The sequence below is a fragment of the Phacochoerus africanus genome, chromosome 7 (assembly GCF_016906955.1).
Source record: "Phacochoerus africanus isolate WHEZ1 chromosome 7, ROS_Pafr_v1, whole genome shotgun sequence".
Classification (NCBI taxonomy): domain Eukaryota; kingdom Metazoa; phylum Chordata; class Mammalia; order Artiodactyla; family Suidae; genus Phacochoerus; species Phacochoerus africanus.
Genome location: NC_062550.1, coordinates 22,841,762 through 22,865,109, shown reverse-complemented (window position 1 = coordinate 22,865,109; position 23,348 = coordinate 22,841,762). Strand labels below are relative to the sequence as shown.

The 23,348-nt window shown below is 34.4% G+C and overlaps 1 protein-coding gene across 1 annotated transcript; it reads right to left on the bottom strand.

The window, feature by feature from the left end:
* Positions 1-20,463: 20,463 nt before the first annotated feature.
* On the bottom strand, positions 20,464-21,408 carry LOC125130347 (olfactory receptor 6C6-like). The gene has a single exon (XM_047785721.1). The coding sequence runs from the start codon at positions 21,406-21,408 to the stop codon at positions 20,464-20,466; it is 945 nt and encodes a 314-aa protein (XP_047641677.1).
* Between the last annotated feature and the right edge of the window lie 1,940 nt (positions 21,409-23,348).

Sequence of the window (23,348 nt, the reverse complement as noted above, 5' to 3'; positions counted from 1 at the left end):
ATAGTACGAAGTTTACTGAACAATTTTACAGATTTTTGTACAACTTAATAAACTGGATTGTAAAAGATATATGTCATGAATATGATTTCAATAAAATGACGACTATTAAAATAATTGGTTACATGTTTTCATTATCATTTTTAACTTTTAATTTATTTTTTTGTCTTCTGTCCTTTTTAGGGCTGCACTCATGGCATTTGGGGGTTCCCAGGCTAGGGGTCTAATCAGAGCTGTAGCTGCTGGCCTACACCAGAGCCACAACAACACCAGAGCCACAGCAACACCAGATCCGAGCTGTGTCTGCAACCTACACCACAGCTCACCATAACGCTGGATCCTTAACCCGCTGAACAATGCCAGGGATCAAACCCACAACCTCATGGTTCCTAGTTGGATTCACTTCCGCTGCATCACGACGGGAACTCCTAACCTTTTTCCATTTTGAGAAAATAGATATAATAATCCTAGGGTACTATCTAATTTTCAGAAATTTTAAGAACACAGAAAACAAAAAAAAAAAACCAAGACCACATATAATATATTGAGACAATCCAATAGAAGTAAAACCTGAGGTTCTGTCAATAATCTTTTGAGTTTTGATTCTGTTATGTATCAACCTGGATGAATTTGCATAAAAATGCATAATCTCTGGATTAAACCGCTAATTAATCATTCAGGTATAATGAATGCTTATGTATTTTAAACTGTCCCATCTACTACTTATTTACCAAAGAGGATGATAAGGATCTAGTACATTTAATCTAAGATGTCCCCATTCTCACTTCTTCCCATTCTCAGGCAAGTTAAAATTACATCATCTGTCTTCTCTGTTATTTCAGGTAGTCTATGAAATACTACTTCACATCATATCTATTAAAACTACTACGTAGGCCTCTTTATTCTGAAACCCTAGGTAGTTTACTACTGCTGCATTTTTTTTATTAAATTGGGTCTCTAACAAGTAACACAGATTTAATTTTTTTATTTTATGATTTTTATTTTCTCTAGTACAGTTGATTTGCATTATTCTGTCAATTTACTGCACAGCAAAGTGATCCAGTCATACATATATGCATATATACTTTTTTTCTCACATCATTCTCCATCATGTTCCATCACAAGTGAGTAGATATAGTTCCCTGTGCTATATAGCAGGATCTCATTGCTTATCCAGTCCAAATGCAAGAGTTTGCATCTATTAACCCAAGACTCCCAGTCCATCCTACTCCCTCCCCCTCCCATTTGGCAACCACAGGTCTGGTCTCCAAGTCCATGAGTTTCTTTTCTGTAGAAAGATTCATTTGTGCCATATATTAGGTTCCAGATATAAGTGATATCATAGGGTATTTGCCTTTCTCTTTTCGACTTACTTCTCTTAGGATGAGAGTCTCTAGTTCCAACCATGTTGCTGTAAAATGGCATTATTTTGTTCTTTTTATGGCTGAGTAGTATTCCATTGTGTGTATATACACCACATCTTCCTAATCCAATCATCTGTCAATGGACATTTAGGTTATATCCATGTCTTGGCTATTGTGAATAGTTCTGCAATGAACATGTGGGTGCGTGTGTCTTTTTCAAGGAAAGTTTTGTCTGGATGTATGCCCAAGAGTGGGATTGCTGGGTCATATGGTTGTTTTATATTTAGTTTTCTGAGGTACTTCCATACTGTCTTCCACAGTGGTTGTACCAATTTACATTCCCATCAACAGTGTAATAAGGTTCCCTTTTCTCCATACCCTCTCCAGCATTTGCTATTTGTTGACCTGTTAATGATGGCCATTCTGACAGGTGGGAGGTGGTAGTTTTGATTTGCATTTCTCTAATCAACAGCGGTGTGGTATCAAAACAGACATAGAAACCAATGGAACAGAAAAGAGAACCCAGAAATAAACCCAGACACCCAGTCACTTAATCTTCAACAAAGGAGGCAAGAATATAAAATGGAAACAAGTGGTGCTGGGAAAACTGGACAGCCGCATGTAAATCAATGAAATTGGAACACACCATCACACCAGGCACAAAAATAAACTTAAAATGGTTTAAAGACTTAAACATAACACAAAACACCATAAAACTCCTAGAAGAGAGCATAGGGAAAACATTCTCTGACATCAACCAGACAAATGTTTTCTTAGGTCAGTCTCCCAAGGCAACAGAAATAAAAGCAAAAATAAACCAATGGGACCTAATCAAACCGACAAACTTTTGCACAACAAAGGAAACCATTAAAAAAAAAGAACCTATGGAATGGGATAAGATAGTTTCAGGTGATGAAACTGACAAGGGCTTAATCTCTAAAATATATAAGCAACTTATAAAACTCAACAGCAAAAAAGCCAACAACCCGATTGAAAAACAGACAAAGACCTGAATAGACATTTCTTCAAGGAAGATATATAGAAGGCCAACAAGCACATGAAAAAATGCTCAATATAACTGATTATTAGAGAAATGCAAATCAAAACCACCACAAGATACCACCTCACACCAGTCAGAATGACATCATTAATAAGTCCACAAATAACAAATGCTGGAGGAGGTGTGGAGAAAAGGGAACCCTCCTGCACTGTTCGTGGGAATGTAAGCTGGTAAAACCACTGTGGAGAATAGTACGGAGGTACCTTAGAAAACTATACATAGAACTACCATATGACCCAGCAATCCCACTCTTGGGCATACATCCAGACAAAACTTTCCTTGAAAAAGACACATGCACCTGCATGTTCATTGCAGAACTGTTCACAATATCCAAGACATGGAAACAACCTAAATTTCCATTGACAGATGATTGGATTAGGAAGATGTGGTATATATACACAATGGAACACTACTCAGTCATAAAAAAGAACAAAATAATGCCATTTGTAGCAACATGGACAGAGATTTCTTTATAGGTCTTTTTTTTTTTTTCATTGGAGAGGATAACAGTAATACTCTTAAAAGGTATTAAAATATGAGTGAATTTGTGCAGGAGTAAGCAGAGGAGAAGTCCCTAAAAGACCCAACTTTAAAAGAAAAAAAGTAATTTCATTAATACCAGATATCCAAGTGTTTAACAGTTTGTGCCACTTTGTTCTCCAAAATATCTCCGGAACAAGTTACCTGAGCTTTGCATACATGTTCACTATCGCATTTTAACTCTCAAGTAACTCAATGAGTTTACAAGATTATCTCTCCATGCTGTCTTCCTAACTCCAGCATCAAAAACCCGTCCTCAATACAGTTAACACAGCAAGCTGTTTAAAATAAAAAACTGATCGCAAAGATTCCTAGATTCAAATGAAAGCTCTCAATGAACCACCTGCCTCATAATCACCTAGAGACCACATTTCTCGACTGTACTCCAGACAAGTTGAGAATACACTATATGCATGACAACGTGGACTTTGCCTTTAAATAAGCTAACCTAATTTTCAGGACTTTACACCTACCAGATAAAGTTGAGTATAATTTAGTCCATATACCTGTTTATGATTGAAGCCATCTTTTTTCTTTACTTTTTGACTGCTATCTCCACTAAGGTAATCATTGCCTCCAGGGCAGCTAATGTCTCTTGAGAGTTTTAGATCAGATGTATATCTAACCTTATATAGAGAGGCTCATTTCATTCTCAAAATAAACTTTTAAATTAAGCATTATATATGACACCTATATTGTAACTAGAGACACTTTGCAACAAAGATTATGAGAATGTTGATTTGTTGTGTTTTAGATTCACACATAGGTCTTGATTTAAACCTTGGATGATTGGTCCAAAAGTCTATTCTCAGAATTATCAGGCTTGTGATACTGGCCAGTGGCATTTGAAGTACTTCCCAGAGCCCCAGTTATAGTACACGATGTTATACCCATATCTATAAAATTTTCTTAAGATTAATTTGTGATTAAAATATGTTTCTTCTGTCTGGTCACTTGTGATGGAGCATGATAATGTGAGAAAAAAAATGTATACATGTATGTGTGACTGGGTCACCTTGCTGCGCAGTAGAAAATTGACATAACACTGTAAACCAGCTATAATGGGAAAAATAAAAATCCCTATGTTAAAAAAATATGTTTCTTCTGGAAGTTAGTACCATGTTTTGTAGAGTAAATGATATTTAAAATTCGTATTGATAACTTGACGAAAAGACTGTTATTGTCACAAGCAAAGAATACCTATTACAAACAGCAATAGAAAGATGAAAGTCTTCGTAAAAACATTATGAGAAGGTTAAACAACTGAAGGAAAGATTAAGGAAAATAAAAAATGAGCAACAACTTTTTATTTATATTTTCTCCAAGATTTTATAATAATAATTTAACTAATAATAATTTAAAAATTAATTAATTAATTAATTTTGTTTTCTACTTCTGGATATCCAATCTAACTTATGTTAGAATATTTCACTATATATACAGTGTTTCATTAACTCTTTCATACTTATATGATCTTTCCTTTTCACACTATTCAGAATAATTTTTGAGAAATATTTTCCTTTTTATGTAATAACTTTCAAATATATCATCAATTCCTATTTAATCTACATACAATATTTTATTTCAATTGTTCTTCTTTTCATTCAAAAGTCAATTTTTTTCCAAAACCTTTTCTTCAATATTCTCTTATTGCTACATAAAATTGCCTTACCCTCTTGTAATTCTTTATGTAATTACATATGATTTTATAGATATATGTGACTTTTTATATTTATGGAACTATTCAGTAGTTTATTCTTGTTGCTTTTGTAGTAATTTTAAATGAGTATGTATATATAATATTGAATCACTAAGTTGTACACCTGAAAGTCATACATTATAACAATATTATAGTTCAACCATGATCATCAATCAATTAAAAACAAAACAAAAATAATTTCAACAAACCATATTTATATCTTATGGATATAGTTTTTTTATACTTCCAACATAGGAAAAATCAATGTTAAAGATGATTTTTAAAATTTAGAATGCGTCCATTATAAGAAATTGTGTGCAAATTTAGTAGATAATGGGTATTTAAAACCTGATACCTGATACACTGATTAATGCTAAAGGAAAGATGTATATTGGCTTTGAATATGAATCTATTCTAATTAAAGGTGTTCTTCATTAGAGTGTACAAGTGTATCATGAAAATGAGTAGATCTTTGAAATAATTTGGGGAAGTTGTTGGCATAGGGAGCACCAGGAACTTGTCTCTTTACATAGACAACAACAGCACTAGTAGAGTCTGTGTCTTATAATCAGTTTGGTACTCTAAGTAAAGCTTATATCTAAGAAGGATGCAGTGAATTGCTCTTCATTTCTGTAATTTTTGCTTTTAGCACAGTAACAGCCACCCATCCCATACCTCCCAACCTCATGACAGACAGCTATACGCATTATTCTTGGAGCAGCTTGCACACAGCTTTCAGGAGCCAAGATGCGTAAAAGATCCTTTCTCCAATATTCACCAAATATTAGGGATCTGTACTCTGATGCCTGGCTTTGGCTTCTAATCACAGAGATGCAGGTAAAAGACAGAGGGCTATTGCTATAATACGTCTCCTTGTAGCTGTAAGCTCTTTCTCTCTGACTGAAATGACTTTCCCCTCTGCCCTTTATATGTCTAGAACATTCTAAATTAAAATTCATATAAAGGAGTATTTAGAAAGTAACTGTGCATACTCAGAAAAATGAACAGGCTAGAAAAGAACTGAGAAAACCTTATATTTATACTCAGACTGATACTTGGCACAGAGGATGACTACAACAATCAAAACAAAATGAAAACAGAAAACAATAACAAAAAACAGCAGCTCAGAGCAAGGGGAAGAATCTTAATTCCAGAGTTAACAAATTAGATTCAAATGTCTAGTGTTCAACAAAAAAATCACAGGTCATAAAGAGAAACAATAAAGTATGCTTCATTCAAAATAAGTCAACAGAAACTGTCGCTGCAAAAGACTTAGTGGCATATCTACTATACAAAGATTTTAGGACAACTGTCTTGAAGCTGCTAAAAGAACTAAAGGAAGATGTGGAGAATTCAAGAAAGCAATGTATGAACAAAATAGAAACATCAAAAAATGAAATAGAAAATCTAAAAAAACCAAAAGGAAATTATAACATTGAAAATTAAAATAACTAAAATGTCATAAACTATATAATTTTTTACAAAAATATAAAAAACTCCAGCTTTGTTCATTTTACCTGCTTATAAATGTTAAACACTGAACCCAAGTTCACAGTAAGTAATGTTCTCAAAAATACATGAAATATTTACAGAATTGACTATTAGTATAGCATAAAGGAAGTTCCAAAGGCATTCCACAGGATTAAATTCTTGGATGTATGTGTTATGATTATAATGGAACTAAGTAAGAATCATTAATAGACAAAGGACTAGAAAGTAACTAAATATTTGGAAATTAAGTAATATTTATAAACATAGTCAACTGGTCAAGAAAGGAATCAGAGAGGTATTAGAGAAAATTTTGAACCATGTGACAAGAATATGTAGCATTATCAAAATTATGAGATATCTAAAGATAATATTTGTGGGAAAGTCATATAATTAAATTCATGTTTAGGAAATACAAAAGTTAAAAATCATTATCTAAGTCAGTGCTGTTCACTATGGCAACCAATGGCCATCTATAGCTCTTACACATCTGAAGTGTGGCTAATGTGACTGAATATTTATTTTATTTTCATTATTTTATTTATTTTTCTTTTAATTTAGTAAATTAATTTATGAAGCAAAAACACATTTGTGTTATATCATACAGTAGCCACCCCCATTCACAGGAAATGCATTCCAGAATCTGCAGAAGATGCCTGAAACCATGGACAATATTGAACCCTAGACATATTTTTTTATGAAAGAGTTTAGTTTATTGATTAGGCACAGTAAGAGAATATCCCAATTGCTAGCATCACTACTCAGGTGCTTCGAGGTCATTATTAAGTTAAAAGCGCTACTTGAACAAAAGCACTGTGATTCTAGAGCAGTTGACCTGGTAACGAGATGGCTTCTAAGTGATCAATGATTGTGTACTGAATACAGTGTGGATACTCTAGACAAAGGGGTGATTCACATCTCAGGTGGGACAGGGAAGGAAGGCATGAGATTTCATCATGCTATTCAGAATGGCATTAAAATTTAATGTAAAACTTATGAACTATTTCTGGAATTTAAAATTTAAAAGTATATACCCACTTTTGATTAAAGGCTACCAGAATGGATAGTACTGATCTAAGTAATCTTAGCCATAGTCTAAAGGAAAGTAATAAATTACATTCAAAAATATTTGATAGGCAGACTATTGAGATAGAAATTAACTGCAAAAAAGTTGACCTTTTTGGAGTGTATAGTTTTAATAACATGCAAACACCTCTACAATCAACATAGAAAATATTTCCATTACCTTGAAATGTTCCTTCATGACACTTGTATAGTCAATCACTTCTCACCCTTAGCCCCTGAACACAATGATCAGATTCTGTCCCTATAGTTTATAGTTTTATCATAATTGTAGAAATAGGGTCATAGAGTATGTAGATATTTTATATGGATTCTTTCACTTAGAATAAATTATCTAATTATTCATTTGTGTTTTCTAAGGATCATGCATTTATCCCAGTGTATGTTTGTAACACAATTTTCTAAACCATTCACCAGCAATGGACATAGGACCATCTCCAGGTTTGGGCATGAACATAAAATATATTTCATAGATAACATTTAGTTCACCTGAAGAATCAAAAAATTTCCTCAAAAATATACTCCAAGCCTTACCTTATTCATTCAATAATGAATTATTTTAATTATTAGTGATCAATAATATGTATACACCACTAGGAGCCATAGTGTAAAATGGTTTACAATAAAGTCTAATACTGCTTTTGCTGCCAGTTGGAAGCACGACACTGTCTCGTGTTGCTGTAAACCAACTTAGGATTTTCAAATGCTGACCCAGGACAGAAAACTGATGATAATCCTGTTAAAAATTTCATTGATTTTCCTAAATCAACTTATTACACACCTCTGGAATATTTTCACTTTGGCTTTTATTTGAAGTAGATTATAATGGAGTCTTTTATTACTAACAAGTAGTACTTTGGGAACTCTGGTCCTTAAAGAAAAGGGTTTTTTGTTTGTTTGTTTCTATTTTATTTCCCTTGAGACTGTAGAAGAAAATTATAAAACTGCAGCATTAAGTGTACAGAAGGCAAAGTGGAATCGCTTTCTTGGAACAACTGTATATCCTTCATCAGATGATGCCCTAAGTTTTTTCCAGTTGTTGCTTTTTATTTTATCTTATTTAATTTCAAAGAATAACTATTTTGAGGTTTTTGAATGACAGTGATTAAGAATATAAAATTTCACAAGATGCAACTTATCTGGAATACAAGATGGAGGTCCCTTAAAATTGTTGAGATTTAAGCTCTGAACCACAAAGTGAGTACAAATTTGAGGGAATGTGGAAATTTTTACAGATGCACAATATGTAAACATTGTCACCTCCCATAAAAATCATTGGTTATAAATACCCAGATTATATAATAAAATATGATTGTAAAATAGAGTAAATCATAATTATGTATATTAACATACAGCTCTTCCATCCACACAAAGGGGAACAACAGATAAAACAGAGCAAAGACGGTAAATCAACTATAATGTTAGCTTAACATCAAAATCAGAAATTAAGTCAAATAAGTCAAAATTAGGGAGTTAATTTTGACTAGGGAATTATTATGTTTTACAATTTTTAAATTTTATAATCTTTTATAATTTTTTCAATGTTAGAGTGATTTTAAGGTTTGTATGTTAATAGTTATTATAATCTGTTTCATTCACATACAGTTGCATCTGAGATTCATTTTCTCTGGTTCTCATTATACATTGTTTTCCTGGATAAAGGGATGTGAAGAAAACACAAAACTGAGCAACTCTTTTCTAAAATTTGAGGTGACATAATTCTAGAAGAATTTTTTAGGTCCACGTGGCAACAGAAATTGTATGACTAACTCCTAGAACACACTTTTCAAATCAAAGGCAGAGCAAAGATGGGAGTCATAGTAAGAACATAAATATGTATATTTTACAGTAAAAGCTTGTGAACATTTAGTAGCTAAAGAACACAAGCATTTAGTTTCTATTAAAAATATTAATGCTATTTAATAATACTGCTTTGGAAAATCACATTAGGCATGTATGTAATTAATGTAATATAGTTATTATTAAAATAATGTATTTAATAATTATTAAAATAGTATTGTTTTAATAATAATAAATGATTATTATTAAAATATTACTAATTGCTGTAATTATTTAATTTTATATTAAAAACATAAAAAATGATAAATAGTATATCAATATCAATATGACAAATGCAAAACAGTAATTTAATAAACAGTGCTTGAGTAATTCATTTCTTTAAAAAGTCCATAGATGATATATATATAATTAAATAGACTAACATGTTTAATATAAATGGGATAATAAAACACTCTAAAGATAAATGAATTCTTATAATGGAAATCATAAGGAGTAATATAATTTTGTAGTCTTCAGTATGGAAGAGGTAAAAAAAAAAATACTGCCTGAAATTATGCAACACATATAGGAATACATCTCAAAAACATTAATTGAAAAAAGACAATATTTTGATTAAATTAATATTTTGATTTGTTTTTGTCATGTGTTGCTTTATATGACATACATAGTGAAAAGTAACTGTCCATTTCCATAGAGCAAAGCCAATCAAAATAAAACTGATAGTAATAATGTGGACTCTCAGTTCAGAGAAGATGTAAAAACTGTTAAAGTGGGATCTTTACTAAAATCAGTATTGCCTTAGTCATTGACCATCCCAGGAACTGTAATGTAATTCTAGACTCTGATTTTGAAAAACCATCTTGATACTCATTTCTTTTTCATTCAAATTTTTTTAAAAAATTAGAGAAGTACAGTTGATGTATAATATTTAAGTTTCAGGTGTACAACATAGTGACACACAATTTTTAAAGATTAAACTACACTTACAGTTCTAAAATATCATATTTTATGCACTATATCTCAGCTAATTTAGTTTATGCATAGTAATTTGTACCTCTTAACCCCCTACCTCTCTCTGGCCCTACCCACCTTCCCTCTCTGCACTGATAAGCATTAATATGTTCTATATATCTGTGCTGTTTCTTTTTTGTTATATTCCCTAGTTCACTTTATTTTTTAGCTTTCACATATAAATGATATCATATAGCATCTGAATTCTTTGTCTGACTTATTTGACTTAGCATAATACCATTCAAGTCCATCCATGTTGTGCAAATGGCACTATTTCATTCTTTTTAATGGCTGAGTAGTATTCCATATATATACCTATATCTATCTAGCTAGCTAGCTAGCTAGCTATCATCTACCATTTATATATTACATCTGTTGATAGACACTTAGTCTGCTTCCATATTTTGGCTACTGTAAATAATGCCTCTATGAACACTGCGATACATATATCTTTAGAAATTAGATATTTTGGTTTTTTTTCAGATATATACCCAGGAGTGAAATTGCTCAGTCATAAGGCAGTTCTGTCTTTAATTTTTAGATACCTCTTTCCACAATAGCTGTGACAATTTACATTTCCACCAAAAGTGTACAAGGGTTACCTTTTCTCCACAATCTCACCAACATTTGTTATTTGTGGTCTTTTTGACGATAGCCATTTTAACATGTGTGAAGTGATATCACATTGTGGTTTTAATCTGCATTTCTCTGATGATTAATGATGTTGAACATCTTTTCATGTGTTCATTGTCCATCTGTATGTCTTCTTTGGAAACATTTTTATTCAGGTCTTCTGCCCATTTTTTAATCAGTTTGTTTGGTTTTGTTTGTTTTCTGGTCGCACGTGCAGCAGGCAGAATTTCCCAGGCATGGGATCAAACACACTCCACAGATGTAAGCAGAGCCACAGCAATGACAATGCCAGATCCTTAATATCATGAACCATGAGGGAACTCCAGATCATTTTCTTGATGTTGAATTGTATGAGTTGTTTATATATTTTGGATATTAACCTCTTATTGATCATATTATTGGCAAATATTTTCTCCCATTCAGTGGTTGTCTTTTTATTTTGTTGATGTTTTCCTTTTAAATTTAATTCAGTACAACTTGTTTATTTTACTTTTGTTTCCTTTGCTTTCGGAGACAGATTTTACAAAGACAAAACCAACTTACTGCATTTACATAGGTTGAATAAAAGTGAAAAGAAAAAAATACATTTAACCTAATTGATATTATTATTATTTAAATTATGCATGCAGAGGAGAGTGCACTTAGTAGGGATGCTCATAAATGCAGGTTAACCAAAAAATATCAAGTTCTAGAGGAAAAACCATGAAGAAGAGAACTAATGGAAATAATTTAGAATTCACCATAGCATATAATTATGTGTTATTGTTATTTCTCACTGGAAACCATTTGCGAATGTATAAATTAGATGATATGTATCTTTTTCTGCTTTAAGTTACTGGTTTATATGTACATACATATATTTATGAATGTATATTGAGGTTAATATATGTTTTATATAATGTGCATTTTGTTTACATATATTTAGGTCATTAACATATATTTGGGCTAATCTATACATATATTGAAGTTAATATATATTTATCTATAGGCTAATTAATATAATATTATATGCATATATATGTTCAACTTTTTGTCTTTTCCTGTAAATTTTTGATAAGGCTTACAAATGAGTAATGAAGAACCAGTCAATTTCATTCTCCTAGGATTCACAGATGATCCACAACTGCAAATTATGATTCTCCTGTTTCTGTTTTTCTCCTCCTCCTCACCCTCCTGGATCCCCATCTCAAGACCCCAATGTATTTCTTCCTTCGAAATTTCTCCTTCTTAGAGATTTCATTCACAACAGTCTGCATTCCACGATTCTTGATAAGCATTCTCACTGGAGACAAATCAATTTCCTACAGTGGTTGTATAACACAGTTGTTCTTTTTTCTTTTATTAGGAGTTACAGAGTTTTACCTTTTGGCCGCCATGTCCTATGACCGCTATGTTGCCATCTGCAAACCTCTGCATTACCCAGTCATTTTGAACAGCAGAGCGTGCCATCAGCTTGTCCTCAGCTCTTGAGTAACTGGCTTCCTAATTATATTTCCTCCTTTGGCCTTGGGACTTCAGCTGGATTTCTGTGCTTCCAAAATAATTGATCGCTTCCTCTGTGACAGTTCTCCTATCCTGCAACTCTCTTGCACAGATACAAGCTTCATAGAATTGATGGCTTTTGTCTTAGCTGTGGTGACACTTGTCATCACTTTGCTGTTAGTGGTCCTCTCCTACACATACATCATCAAAACCATTCTAAAATTCCTTTCTGTTCAACAAAGAAAAAGGCTTTTTCCACCTGTTCCTCACGCCTGGTTATTGTCTCTATTACTTATGGGGGCTGTGTTTTTATGTATATGAAACCATCAGCAAAGGTGAAAGTTTCCAGCCGATGGAGCAAACCCAAGCCACAGCAGTGACAATGCCTACTCCTTAACTTCTTAGGCCAACAGGGAACTCCCACAAACCAACTTCTTCAATGAAAATATTGAATCAATTTTTGTCTAGAAATATTTCTTCTCATAAATGATACCTTCATGTAGGAACTGTTTTCTAAAATGAATCTTGTAAGATACACTGCATTAATTATATCAACCTATGTGTGCTAATTGCTAAGATCAATGTAGCCTTCCAAGAGAAATTACCATTTATGCAGAATTTTGCAAAATGAATAAAGAAATAAAAGGAAATCAACAGTTTTAGGTATATAAAATGTGCAAAGCAACTTAGATTCTACTAATAAGTTTTACCTAGAGAGATACAATTATTAAATTTGGTATATGTAAACATTTTCAGTTGTTTTCTATAGAAATAAATGAACTTTGGTTCATGTTGCTTGTATACCACTCTTGTTTTTGGCCTACAAGTGAGGTGATCCATGAAAGAACTTTAGGGTATATGTTTACATCTGGGTTTGGGATCTTTACATATATTCTGAAGCATTTGTAAATTGAAAATGTTCAGATTCAGGAGTTCCCGTCGTGGCGCAGTGGTTAACGAATCCGACTAGGAACCATGAGGTTGCGGGTTCGGTCCCTGCCACTGCTCAGTGGGTTAATGATCCGGCGTTGCCGTGAGCTGTGGTGTAGGTTGCAGACGCGGCTCGGATCCCGCGTTGCTGTGGCTCTGGCGTAGGCCAGTGGCTACAGCTCCGATTCAACCCCTAGCCTGGGAACCTCCATATGCCGCGGGAGCGGCCAAAAGAAATAGCAAAAAGACAAAAAAAAAAAAAAAGAAAATGTTCAGATTCATTCTAATTGTATCAATTTAATCAAAGTTGTTAAGTATACCAAACATACAAGCTCATCCAATCATTTTGTGGAAGGCACTATGCTCACCACTATATCACCAATGCACACGCTACAATCACTTTAAAAACAATGTATTTGCACAAATATTGACACTTATGTGACAATAAAAATGGAATCATTTACATTGTACCAAATAATTCCCTTTGCCTCTTCACCCTCATGCCTTCTTTTCTTCCTACTATTGGATCTGAGTACCCTCTGATGTCATTTCAGCCACTATAGATGAGTTTTGCCTTTTCTAGGATCCCTTATGAAAGAAACCACAGTGTGTAAACTTTATGTCTGGCTTCACTTACTCAACATAAGTTTTTGAGGTTTACCCATGCCGACGCCTACATTCTTAGTTCATTCCTTTTTTCTGATGTAACTTAGCAGAATCTCTGGTGTTCTTTGTCATAGCTTGCTTTCTCTCCCCTAGCTCACACCTTGGTATTCTTATTCTCTGAGGAATCTCTCCCCACGACTGAATCATTTGTCGAACCCAGGTTCATGTGCCCTGACGCACAGTAGGGCCAAACAAATGGAAACGCTGGAGTCTCAGGCAGAGAAAGGGTGTTGCAATAGATGACTCGTGCTCAAAAGACCTTAATGCACCGATGAATTTCAGGGAATAAGTTTTTATAGTCTAAATTTGGGGCGAGGCCTGCAGGGTGTGTAACCCTCCTCTGATTGATTATTGGTGAGGTAATAGGGTAGTTAGTGTTCCAGAAGTCTCAATCATCAGCCTTCTGGTTCTAATCAGTCTGGCATCTATGGGCTTGTTTGAGATCAGCCCAAAGTTACCATCCTCCACCTGGATGATGGCCTTTGTTCCTAGAGAGGAATTCAGAGATATGTATCAATTGCTCTGAACATCCCCTGAGGAGGAACATACAAGCACATCCAATCACTGGACATACAAGCACATGAGTGAAGGAATGCAGAAATAGTGCATAGACATATAAGCCAGGCACTATTGTTTATTTCTGCATTCCCTTACTCATGTGTATTTTGTATTGACTACAGACAAAGGGGTTCATAGAAAAAAAGCATCTTAATAAAATAATTATGTTTAAATCTTAAATCATGATATTATTATGATTATGATTATGATAGAGGATCATAAGTGTCTAAATGGACTGAGGACACATTTTTCTTAAATGTTCTTCTGTTTACCTCTTACTTCTTATGGAGTTTAAGCTGTCCATATCCTTACTCATTCCCAGTTTCTACATTCACCAAATATACAGTGAATGATTTTAAGTAAGCATTTTATAATTATCTCATAAAAGTTTTAGGTCATGCAGAAATTACCAAAAAAATGCATATATAGCTACAAAGGACCAGATTTCTAAAGCAAATGGAAAATCGAGGTGAAACAGATATTTTACATGTTTTATTATTATTTGTTGAATTTCTGACTTAATACATATAAAGTATGGCTTAGATTCTAATCATTTTAAAAGACTGTTAATAGTTCCATAAGTCATCCACTTATCTGATAGGGAAATGATGTGTTACCAAGTTTTTCCCTCAACCTGCAATCATTCCTCTTGCTCAAAGACCCTTCTCCCTTCAGATGTCATGGTTTTCTGGGGTCTTGTTTTGAAAATAACAAACACCTGCATGGATGAAAAACCTTAGAAATATTTGTGTGTTTATGTGTGTATATGTGTTCACCGGTAAGCAAATTTCTTCTCAAAAAGCCAAATAAAGAAAAATAATATTTTATCTTACCTCTGTTTGGGAGTAGTACCATAGATTTTTTTTTTAATCCAGAAACTAAATTATAACTGTTACAGTGTATTGTTCTTTAGTATCTTGTTTAGTAACATGATAGTCACAGTTTCCTTTCCCTCCATCCACAGATAATGGAAGTTTCTCTCCACAAGACAGAGCCCTCACTGTTCAGAATGTGACATGTGAGTGCTGATGTTCTCATATCTCAGGTCCTGGAACGTCCTCCATCCACTTTCCCAGTAACCCTTTGAGAAACTCAACTGAATTATTTGATAGAAGGATGGCCCTATATGCATATTTTCCAGTAACTGTATCAAGGAATCTTTTTTAATTAAATCTTTTCCAAGAATTATATTCTCGGAGTTCCCGTCGTGGCGCAGTGGTTAACGAATCCGACTAGGAACCATGAGGTGAGGTTGCGGGTTCGGTCCCTGCCCTTGCTCAGTGGGTTAACGATCCGGCATTGCCCTGAGCTGTGGTGTAGTTTGCAGACGCGGCTCGGATCCCGCGTTGCTGTGGCTCCGATTCGACCCCTAGCCTGGGAATCTCCATGTGCCGCGGGAGCGGCCCAAGAAATAGCAACAACAACAACAGACAAAAGACAAAAAGACAAAAAAAAAAAGAATTATATTCTCATGTTATTGGAAAGCTTACTCCATACTTAACACTCTCAGCCGGACAGCCTAGGACTGTGTTCCAAAAGGAAAAGCAGAAGGGCATGTGATAATGGTCAAGCATTGCTTTGACAGGAGCTATTTTATGCTGAAGTTACAGTAATTCTAAGAATTAATTTTTTTTCTTAAAGACCATTCTCACATTTTCTCTAGGGAGACATAGAGTTTCCACATTTTCATGTTTTATTTGTGATGATCATACACTCATAAAAAAAGCACGGAGAAAGACGGAGAGAGAGAGAGAAAAAAAAAAATGGGTGTGGGAAGTAGGAAGAAAGGCCAGATTTCAACTAAATGGGATTTTATATTTTTCAGAATGTCTGAAACAGCCTGATCTTCAGACAAAACTGTTCTCCATTTTCTGAAGGCCTGTATTATATCTTCATAGTGTAAAAGTACAGCATTATCTGATTTTGATTATGAAGATACACTTTTATGTATATGTATTTTCATCTAGAATCCACGAAGAATGTTAAAATTCAATAATCATAAGAAGAATTACCAAATAAAATATGGGCAACAATTTAAGTGCAAGTTTACCACAGAATATAATCAAGATGATCATCATCACATGTGCTCATCATCCTGACTGCACTGATAGTTTCAGACTTCCGTAATTCTTAGAAAATAGGAAGTATTATATACACTGCAAAGCTTATACCTCTATGCTATAAATATATGCAGTTCATTGCATACCATAGTTCAGTACACCTTTTGAAAAGTGTTCTGACCCAAAATGAGTCATCATAGAAAATAAATACCACATAATACATGCCTTTTGTCTACATCTCTGCCTGTTTTCTAAAACCGAGGGATGAAATTAATCCAAAGTTGTTTCACCACAACATAGTGTTAATTAAAATCATTAGCTGATGTAAGATTAATTCTCATAGCCAGTCTTTCAATTCCAGTTTCTTTTTCACCTGGAAAATACATGTTAACTAATTCTGATCCAGGAAATAATGAACAGAGTCTTCCCCTTTCCACACCAGTGTGGCTCTGCATAGTCCATATTTCAGCAGCTTCCAGACAAGAAAAATACATTTTCTTTGTGCACCTGCTCCATCTACTAACTTGTCTTAAGAGATGATAGTATTACATTTTTCTATCCCATCATCTTTGTTCATAATTATAAAGTCCACTTGTGGGTAAGCTCAACATATATGATCTGTACCAGTGGTTGGTGGCTATCTGAGAATCTGATATACCATGCCCTGTGTTTTCACCTTTGTAGCAATCCACAGGTAATGGCGAATTCTTATTTAACACCCCACATTTCAAGTCATTTTTACTTATTACTAGTTTGATTATTATATTATCATTGAATGATTCTGAGAATCTTCTAATACTAATAAATTGTTTTTCCCAATGATCTACTCTGCTTTCTACTTCTTAGGAGAGCTTGCATGTTAACATATTTCATTCCTTTAGGAGCAAGATTATAGTTTAAGTCATGGAACGTGTAGCCTTGAATTCAATCATTTTATTTACTAAATAAAGGTCATGGTATTCAAAATAGTTCAAGTATAAATATGGACACTGTTAAGGAAATCTCTCCAGACTTTATGAAATCTTAGGGAATGTCATGCTTCCATGGTGCTAACAGTGCCCTGCTGAACTAGCAAGAATCTTTAAATGTTTAATAGTTGCAACCTGAATTCCTCATGGTTAATTGACTTTGGCTGTTTTATTTCTATAAGTAGTAAGAAATAAACAGAAGAATGTTTAAGAAAAAATGTCCTCAATCCACTAGACTCATAATTCTCTATCATATGCTTTAAGATCTCCTTATTAAGACACTTTTATTCCAGGAACCCCTCTCTCCATAATCAAAAAAGCTACAAATATTTAATTTTTACAAGTATTTTTGGCATGTCCTCTTCTGTAATTATTTCAAGCTCTTAGAGCTCTGTATTTGTTGAGATAATGAATAAATGAATGAACGAACAATGAGCATAGTTCTCTTTCCAGGGTCTGGGATTTGCTGGGCACAAAGAATTTATCCTAAAAGAGCTTGTAGCAGATGTCTTGTTCTCACTGAGACATAATTCTAGAGATTAATACCTAGACCTGTGTGAGCCTCTTGGGAAAATTACATTAATACAATATAATTTATTTTCCTACTTTTTTCACTCTTTTTCTGATTCTTCCCATCATCAGAACACTTTAATCCTGTAGAAACATAATTTTCAACCTGGGTCCCCAAAGTGTCTGAAGTAATATGAATGGATTACATGGATTTAAACTTTCACAATTGTATTTCATGATCTTATAAATTTCCAGAATCTTTAAATAGTGTCCTATTTAATGGGGGTAAATTGAATAATAAAGTACAAGGAGAATTCATCTGCTCTAACTTGCCCCCAGTACTAACATCACTTGCTGGGCAGAGCCAGTGATAAATGCAATTTCTAAGACCATGTCTTTGGTTTATTTTCAAGTTATCTAGATTGAATTGTCTGTTGTCAAGTCATCATATACAATTTTTTTTGTCTTTTTTTTTTTTTGCCTTTTCTAGGGCAGCTCCCACAGCACATGGAGGTTCCCAGGCTAGGGGTCTAATTAGAGCTGTAGCCACCAGCCTATGCCACAGCCACAGCAACACGGGATCCGAGCCACATCTACGACCTACACCACAGCTCACAGCAACACCAGATCCTTACTTAACCCACTGAGCAAAGCCAGGGATCAAACCTGCAACCTCATGGTTCCTAGTCGTATTCGTTAACCACTGTGCCATGACGGGAACTCCCATTTACAACTTTCTTAGCTCTTCTCTAAGTGAAGTGGAGAAACCAAGATACCTTTTCCCAGAGACTTTTCCCCTCTTTGGTTCTTTTTACAGTTTATTCATGAGAGGTATTTTTACAAAATTGGGAAACTGGAAGAGAAGCAGAGGCTATTATGCTTCAGAAATATTTGTGGTCAGCATGGTGAGAAGAGGTGAGATTCCAAGCGGATTCTTGGTCAGGGAGAACTACCACCTTTACTGATAAGACTATGAGTTGGTGCTTTCTGAAAAAATCACTGAGAGCCACTGCCATGTCTCACAAAGCTATCCTGAACCACTTCTACAGGGCTTCAATCTGAGACCTTTAATATTAGTTTCCTCCATAGAATTCTATACATTATTCAAACATAATTTTCCTAGTTTTTTAAAAGAAGTTGCATCTTAGAACCTGTGGCATTAAAAAATAGCAAAGGAGATATATTTAGAATTGGGATAGACTCAAATGAGCACAAAATAGTCAACGGTATTCCTCGACACATTCCTCTCTTTCTCCTTTAAGGACTATGCCCTGGAGAACAGAATGTGAGCAGTAGAGTCACCAAGATAGGGAGGAGCAGCTGTTTCAGTAAATTTCCTTTTGACAGACAAGTTATTTCAAAGCACATTATGAGGCAATAGAGGTTTTCAGAGAATGGCATTTCAAAATACAGTATGTACTGACTTTTCACGCTGGTCAAACTAAATGCAGAGTCAGGAAGGACCCCATCAGGCCCTCTCAGGCATAAAAGCCTTTTCAGGTACCTTGTGTTTTGTTTGTAGAAAAAAGGCTCACAGCCTCCTAGACCTTCCCTGAGTTTCAAAGGACAAATCCAAATAGTTACCAATTAGGGGAGTGGGGGAATGCAGAAATAAATAATAGTGCCTGATAGGCCTGGTCCTGGTTCCTCCTCAGGGAATGTGAGAACAAAGTGATACATATCTCTGAGTTCCTGTACAGGAACTAAGACCATCACCCAGGTAGAAGATAGAAACTTTGGGCAGAGTTCAAACAGGCCCATAGATCACAGACTGGTTGGAACTAGAAGGCCAATGACTGAGATTCTTGGAACACTATGCTGTTACCTCACCACCAACCAACCAGAGGAGGAGGTTACATACTGCAGCCCTCTCCCCAAATTTTATCTGTAAAAACTTCTTCCCTGAAACCCATTGGTGAGGTTGGGTCTTTTGAACGTGAGCCACCCATTGAATGGCCCTTGCAATAAAACCTTATCTGCTGGATATGCCAATGTTTCCCTTTGTTTGGCCACAGTGCACATTGGGGCACATGAACTTGGGTTTTACAACAAGTCATTCAGTCTTAAGGAGAGATTCCTTAGATAAGAATGCCAAGGTGTGGGATAGGGGAGAGAAAGCAAGCTATGACAAAAGGACACAAGGGATTCTTCTAAGTTAAATCAGAAAAAAAAGAATGAATTAAGGATATAAGCATTGGCATGGGTAGACCTCAGAAACGTTATGTTGAGAAAGACAGACATACAGTTTACACTCTGTGGTTCCTTTTAAAGAGATTCCAGAAAAGGCAAAACTCATCTAAAGTAACCGAAAAAAAGGCAAAACTCATCTACAGTGGCTGAAATGATGTCAGAGGGTTCTTGGATCCAATAGTGGGAAGAAAAGAAGGCATGAGGGTGAAGAGGCGAAGAGAACTCTTTGGTACAATGGAAATGTTTCCATCTTTATTGTCGCATAGGTGTCAATATTTGCGCAAATACTCAGGAAGGCTGAGTAAACCCAATACAATATGAATCATTTTGGGGGAAGAAATGGCATAGATATAAAGTAATGTATTGAAAATTGTACTCTATTCCTCCATTCATGTTTCAACAACATCTTATTGATGCCTACCTTTCATCTCATTTTTTTTTGAAACTGACAAAACCTTTGAAGCACATCCTTGAGAGCGTCTTTCACCTGCTGATTCCTTAGGGTATAAACGAAGGGGTTTAGTAAAGGAGCAACAGAGGTATTGAGCACGGCTACACCTTTAGTTAAAGTCACCCTTTCCTTCGCTGATGTTTTCATGTAGGTAAAGATACAACTCCCATAAGTAAGAGAGACAACGACCATGTGTGAGGAACAGGTGGAGAAGGCCTTTGTTCTTTGTTGAGCAGAAGGGAATTTTAGAATGGTTTTGATGATGTATGTGTAGGAGAGGACCACTAACAGCAAAGTGACGACAAGTGTCACCACAGCTAAGACAAAAGCCATCAATTCTATGAAGCTTGTATCTGTGCAAGAGAGCTGCAAGACAGGAGAACTGTCACAGAGGAAGTGATCAATTATCTTGGAAGCACAGAAATCCAGCTGAAGTCCCAAGACCAAAGGAGGAAATATAATTAGGAAGCCAGCTACCCAAGAGCTGAGGACAAGCTGATGGCACACTCTGCTGTTCAAAATGACTGGGTAATGCAGAGGTTTGCAGATGGCAACATAGCGGTCATAGGACATGGCCGCCAAAAGGAAAAACTCTGTAACTCCTAATAAAAGAAAAAAGAACAACTGTGTTACACAACCACTGTAGGAAATTGATTTGTCTCCAGTGAGAATGCTTATCAAGAATCGTGGAATGCAGACTGTTGTGAATGAAACCTCTAAGAAGGAGAAATTTCGAAGGAAGAAATACATTGGGGTCTTGAGATGGGGATCCAGGAGGGTGAGGAGGATGATGACAAAGTTCCCCATCAGGCTCAAGATGTAGTTGAAAAACAGAAATAGGAAAATCCCAATTTGCAATTGTGGATCATCTGTCAACCCTAGGAGAATGAAATCTATTTCAACTGATAGGTTCTTCATTACTCTATGGGAGACTTAACAAAACTTTACAGGAAAACACAAAAAATTGAACACCTATGTGCATATAATATTATATTAATTAATCTACAGATAAGTATATATAAACTTAAATATATAGATAGATAAGCCTAAATGTATGTAAATGACCTAAGTATATATAGACAAAATACACATAAGCTAAATACATATATTAACTGAAAAATACATTCATGAATTTATATATATATATACACACACACACACATATATACATATAAATACAGTAACTTAAAGTATAAAAAAGGTATATATCATCAAATTTATACATTTGGAAATGTTTTCTCCAGTATGAAATGTCAGTAACATATAATTACATGGTACAGTGAATTCTAAATTCTTTCCATTACTTCTCTTCATTATTTTTCCTCTAGAACTTGATATTTTTTCTTAACCTGCATTTATGAGCATCCCTACCAAGTGCACTCTCCTCTGCATTTTTGATTTAAATAAAATAATATCAATTATGTTACATATATTTTTTCTTTAACTTTTATTCAACCTGTGCAAATGCGGTAAGTTGGTTTTGTCTTCATAGAATTGAGTATCAAGGCTCTGTCTCCTAAAGCAAAGGAAACAACAGTAAAATAATAAAGTTGGACTGAATTAAACCTAAAGGAAAACATCGACTAAACAAAAAGACAACCACTGAATGGGACAAAATATTTGCCAATAATATGATCAATAAGAGGTTAATATCCAAAATATATAAACAACTCATACAATTCAACATCAAAAAAACAATTTGGAGTTCCCTCATTGTTCATGAGGTTAAGGACCTGGCATTGTCATTGCTGTTGCTCTGGATATATCTATGCAGTGAATTTGATCCCATGCCTGGGAAATTCTGCCTGCTGCAGGTGTGGTCAGAAAACAAACAAGCAAACAAAACCAAACAATCTGATTAAAAAATGGACAGAAGACCTGAATAAAATTTTTCCAAAGAAGACATACAGATGGACAACAGACACATGAAAAGATGTTCAACATTATTAATCATCAGAGAAATGCTGATTAAAACCACAGTGTAATGTCATTTCACATTTGCTAAATGTCTATCATCAAAAAGACCGCAAATTACAAATGTTGGTGAGATTGTGTAGAAAAGGTAACCCTTGCACACTTTTGGTGCAAATGTAAATTTTCTCAGCCCCATTGTGCAAAGCACTAGGGGGTTCATCTAAAAATTAAAAGTAGAACCACCTTCTGACTCAGCAGTTTCACTCCTGGGTATATATCTTAAAAAAACCCAAATATCTAATTCCAAAACATATATGTATTCCAATGTTCACAGCAGCATTATTTACTATAGCTAAGATATGGAAGCAACCTAAGTGTCTATCAACATATATATATATATGTGTGTGTGTGTACATATATATATATATATATATATGCCTGTATATCTAGATAGATAGATAGACAGATATGTATACCACATCTTCTTTATGCAATGAAATACTACTAAGCCATTAAAAAAAGACAGAAATTTTGCCATTTGCTACAACATGGATGGACTTGAAAGGTATTATGCTAAATGAAATAAGTCAGACAGGGAAAGCCAAATACTATATGATATCATTTATATGTGTAATCTAAAAAATAAAACAAACTGTGGAATATAACAAAAAAGAAGCAGTACAGCTATATGTAACATACTAATGGTTATCAGTGGAGAGAGGGAAGTGGCGTGGGGCCAGAGGTACAAATTACTCTGTATAAACTAAATAAGCTACTAAGATTTAGTGCATAAAATATGTCTAATGTTTTAGAACTACAAATGTAGTTTAATCTTTAAAAATTATGAATCATTATGTCGTACACTTGAAGCTTAAATATTATATATTAACTCACTAATTTTCAAAAATTTGACTGAAAATGAAATGACTATCAATATGTTTTTT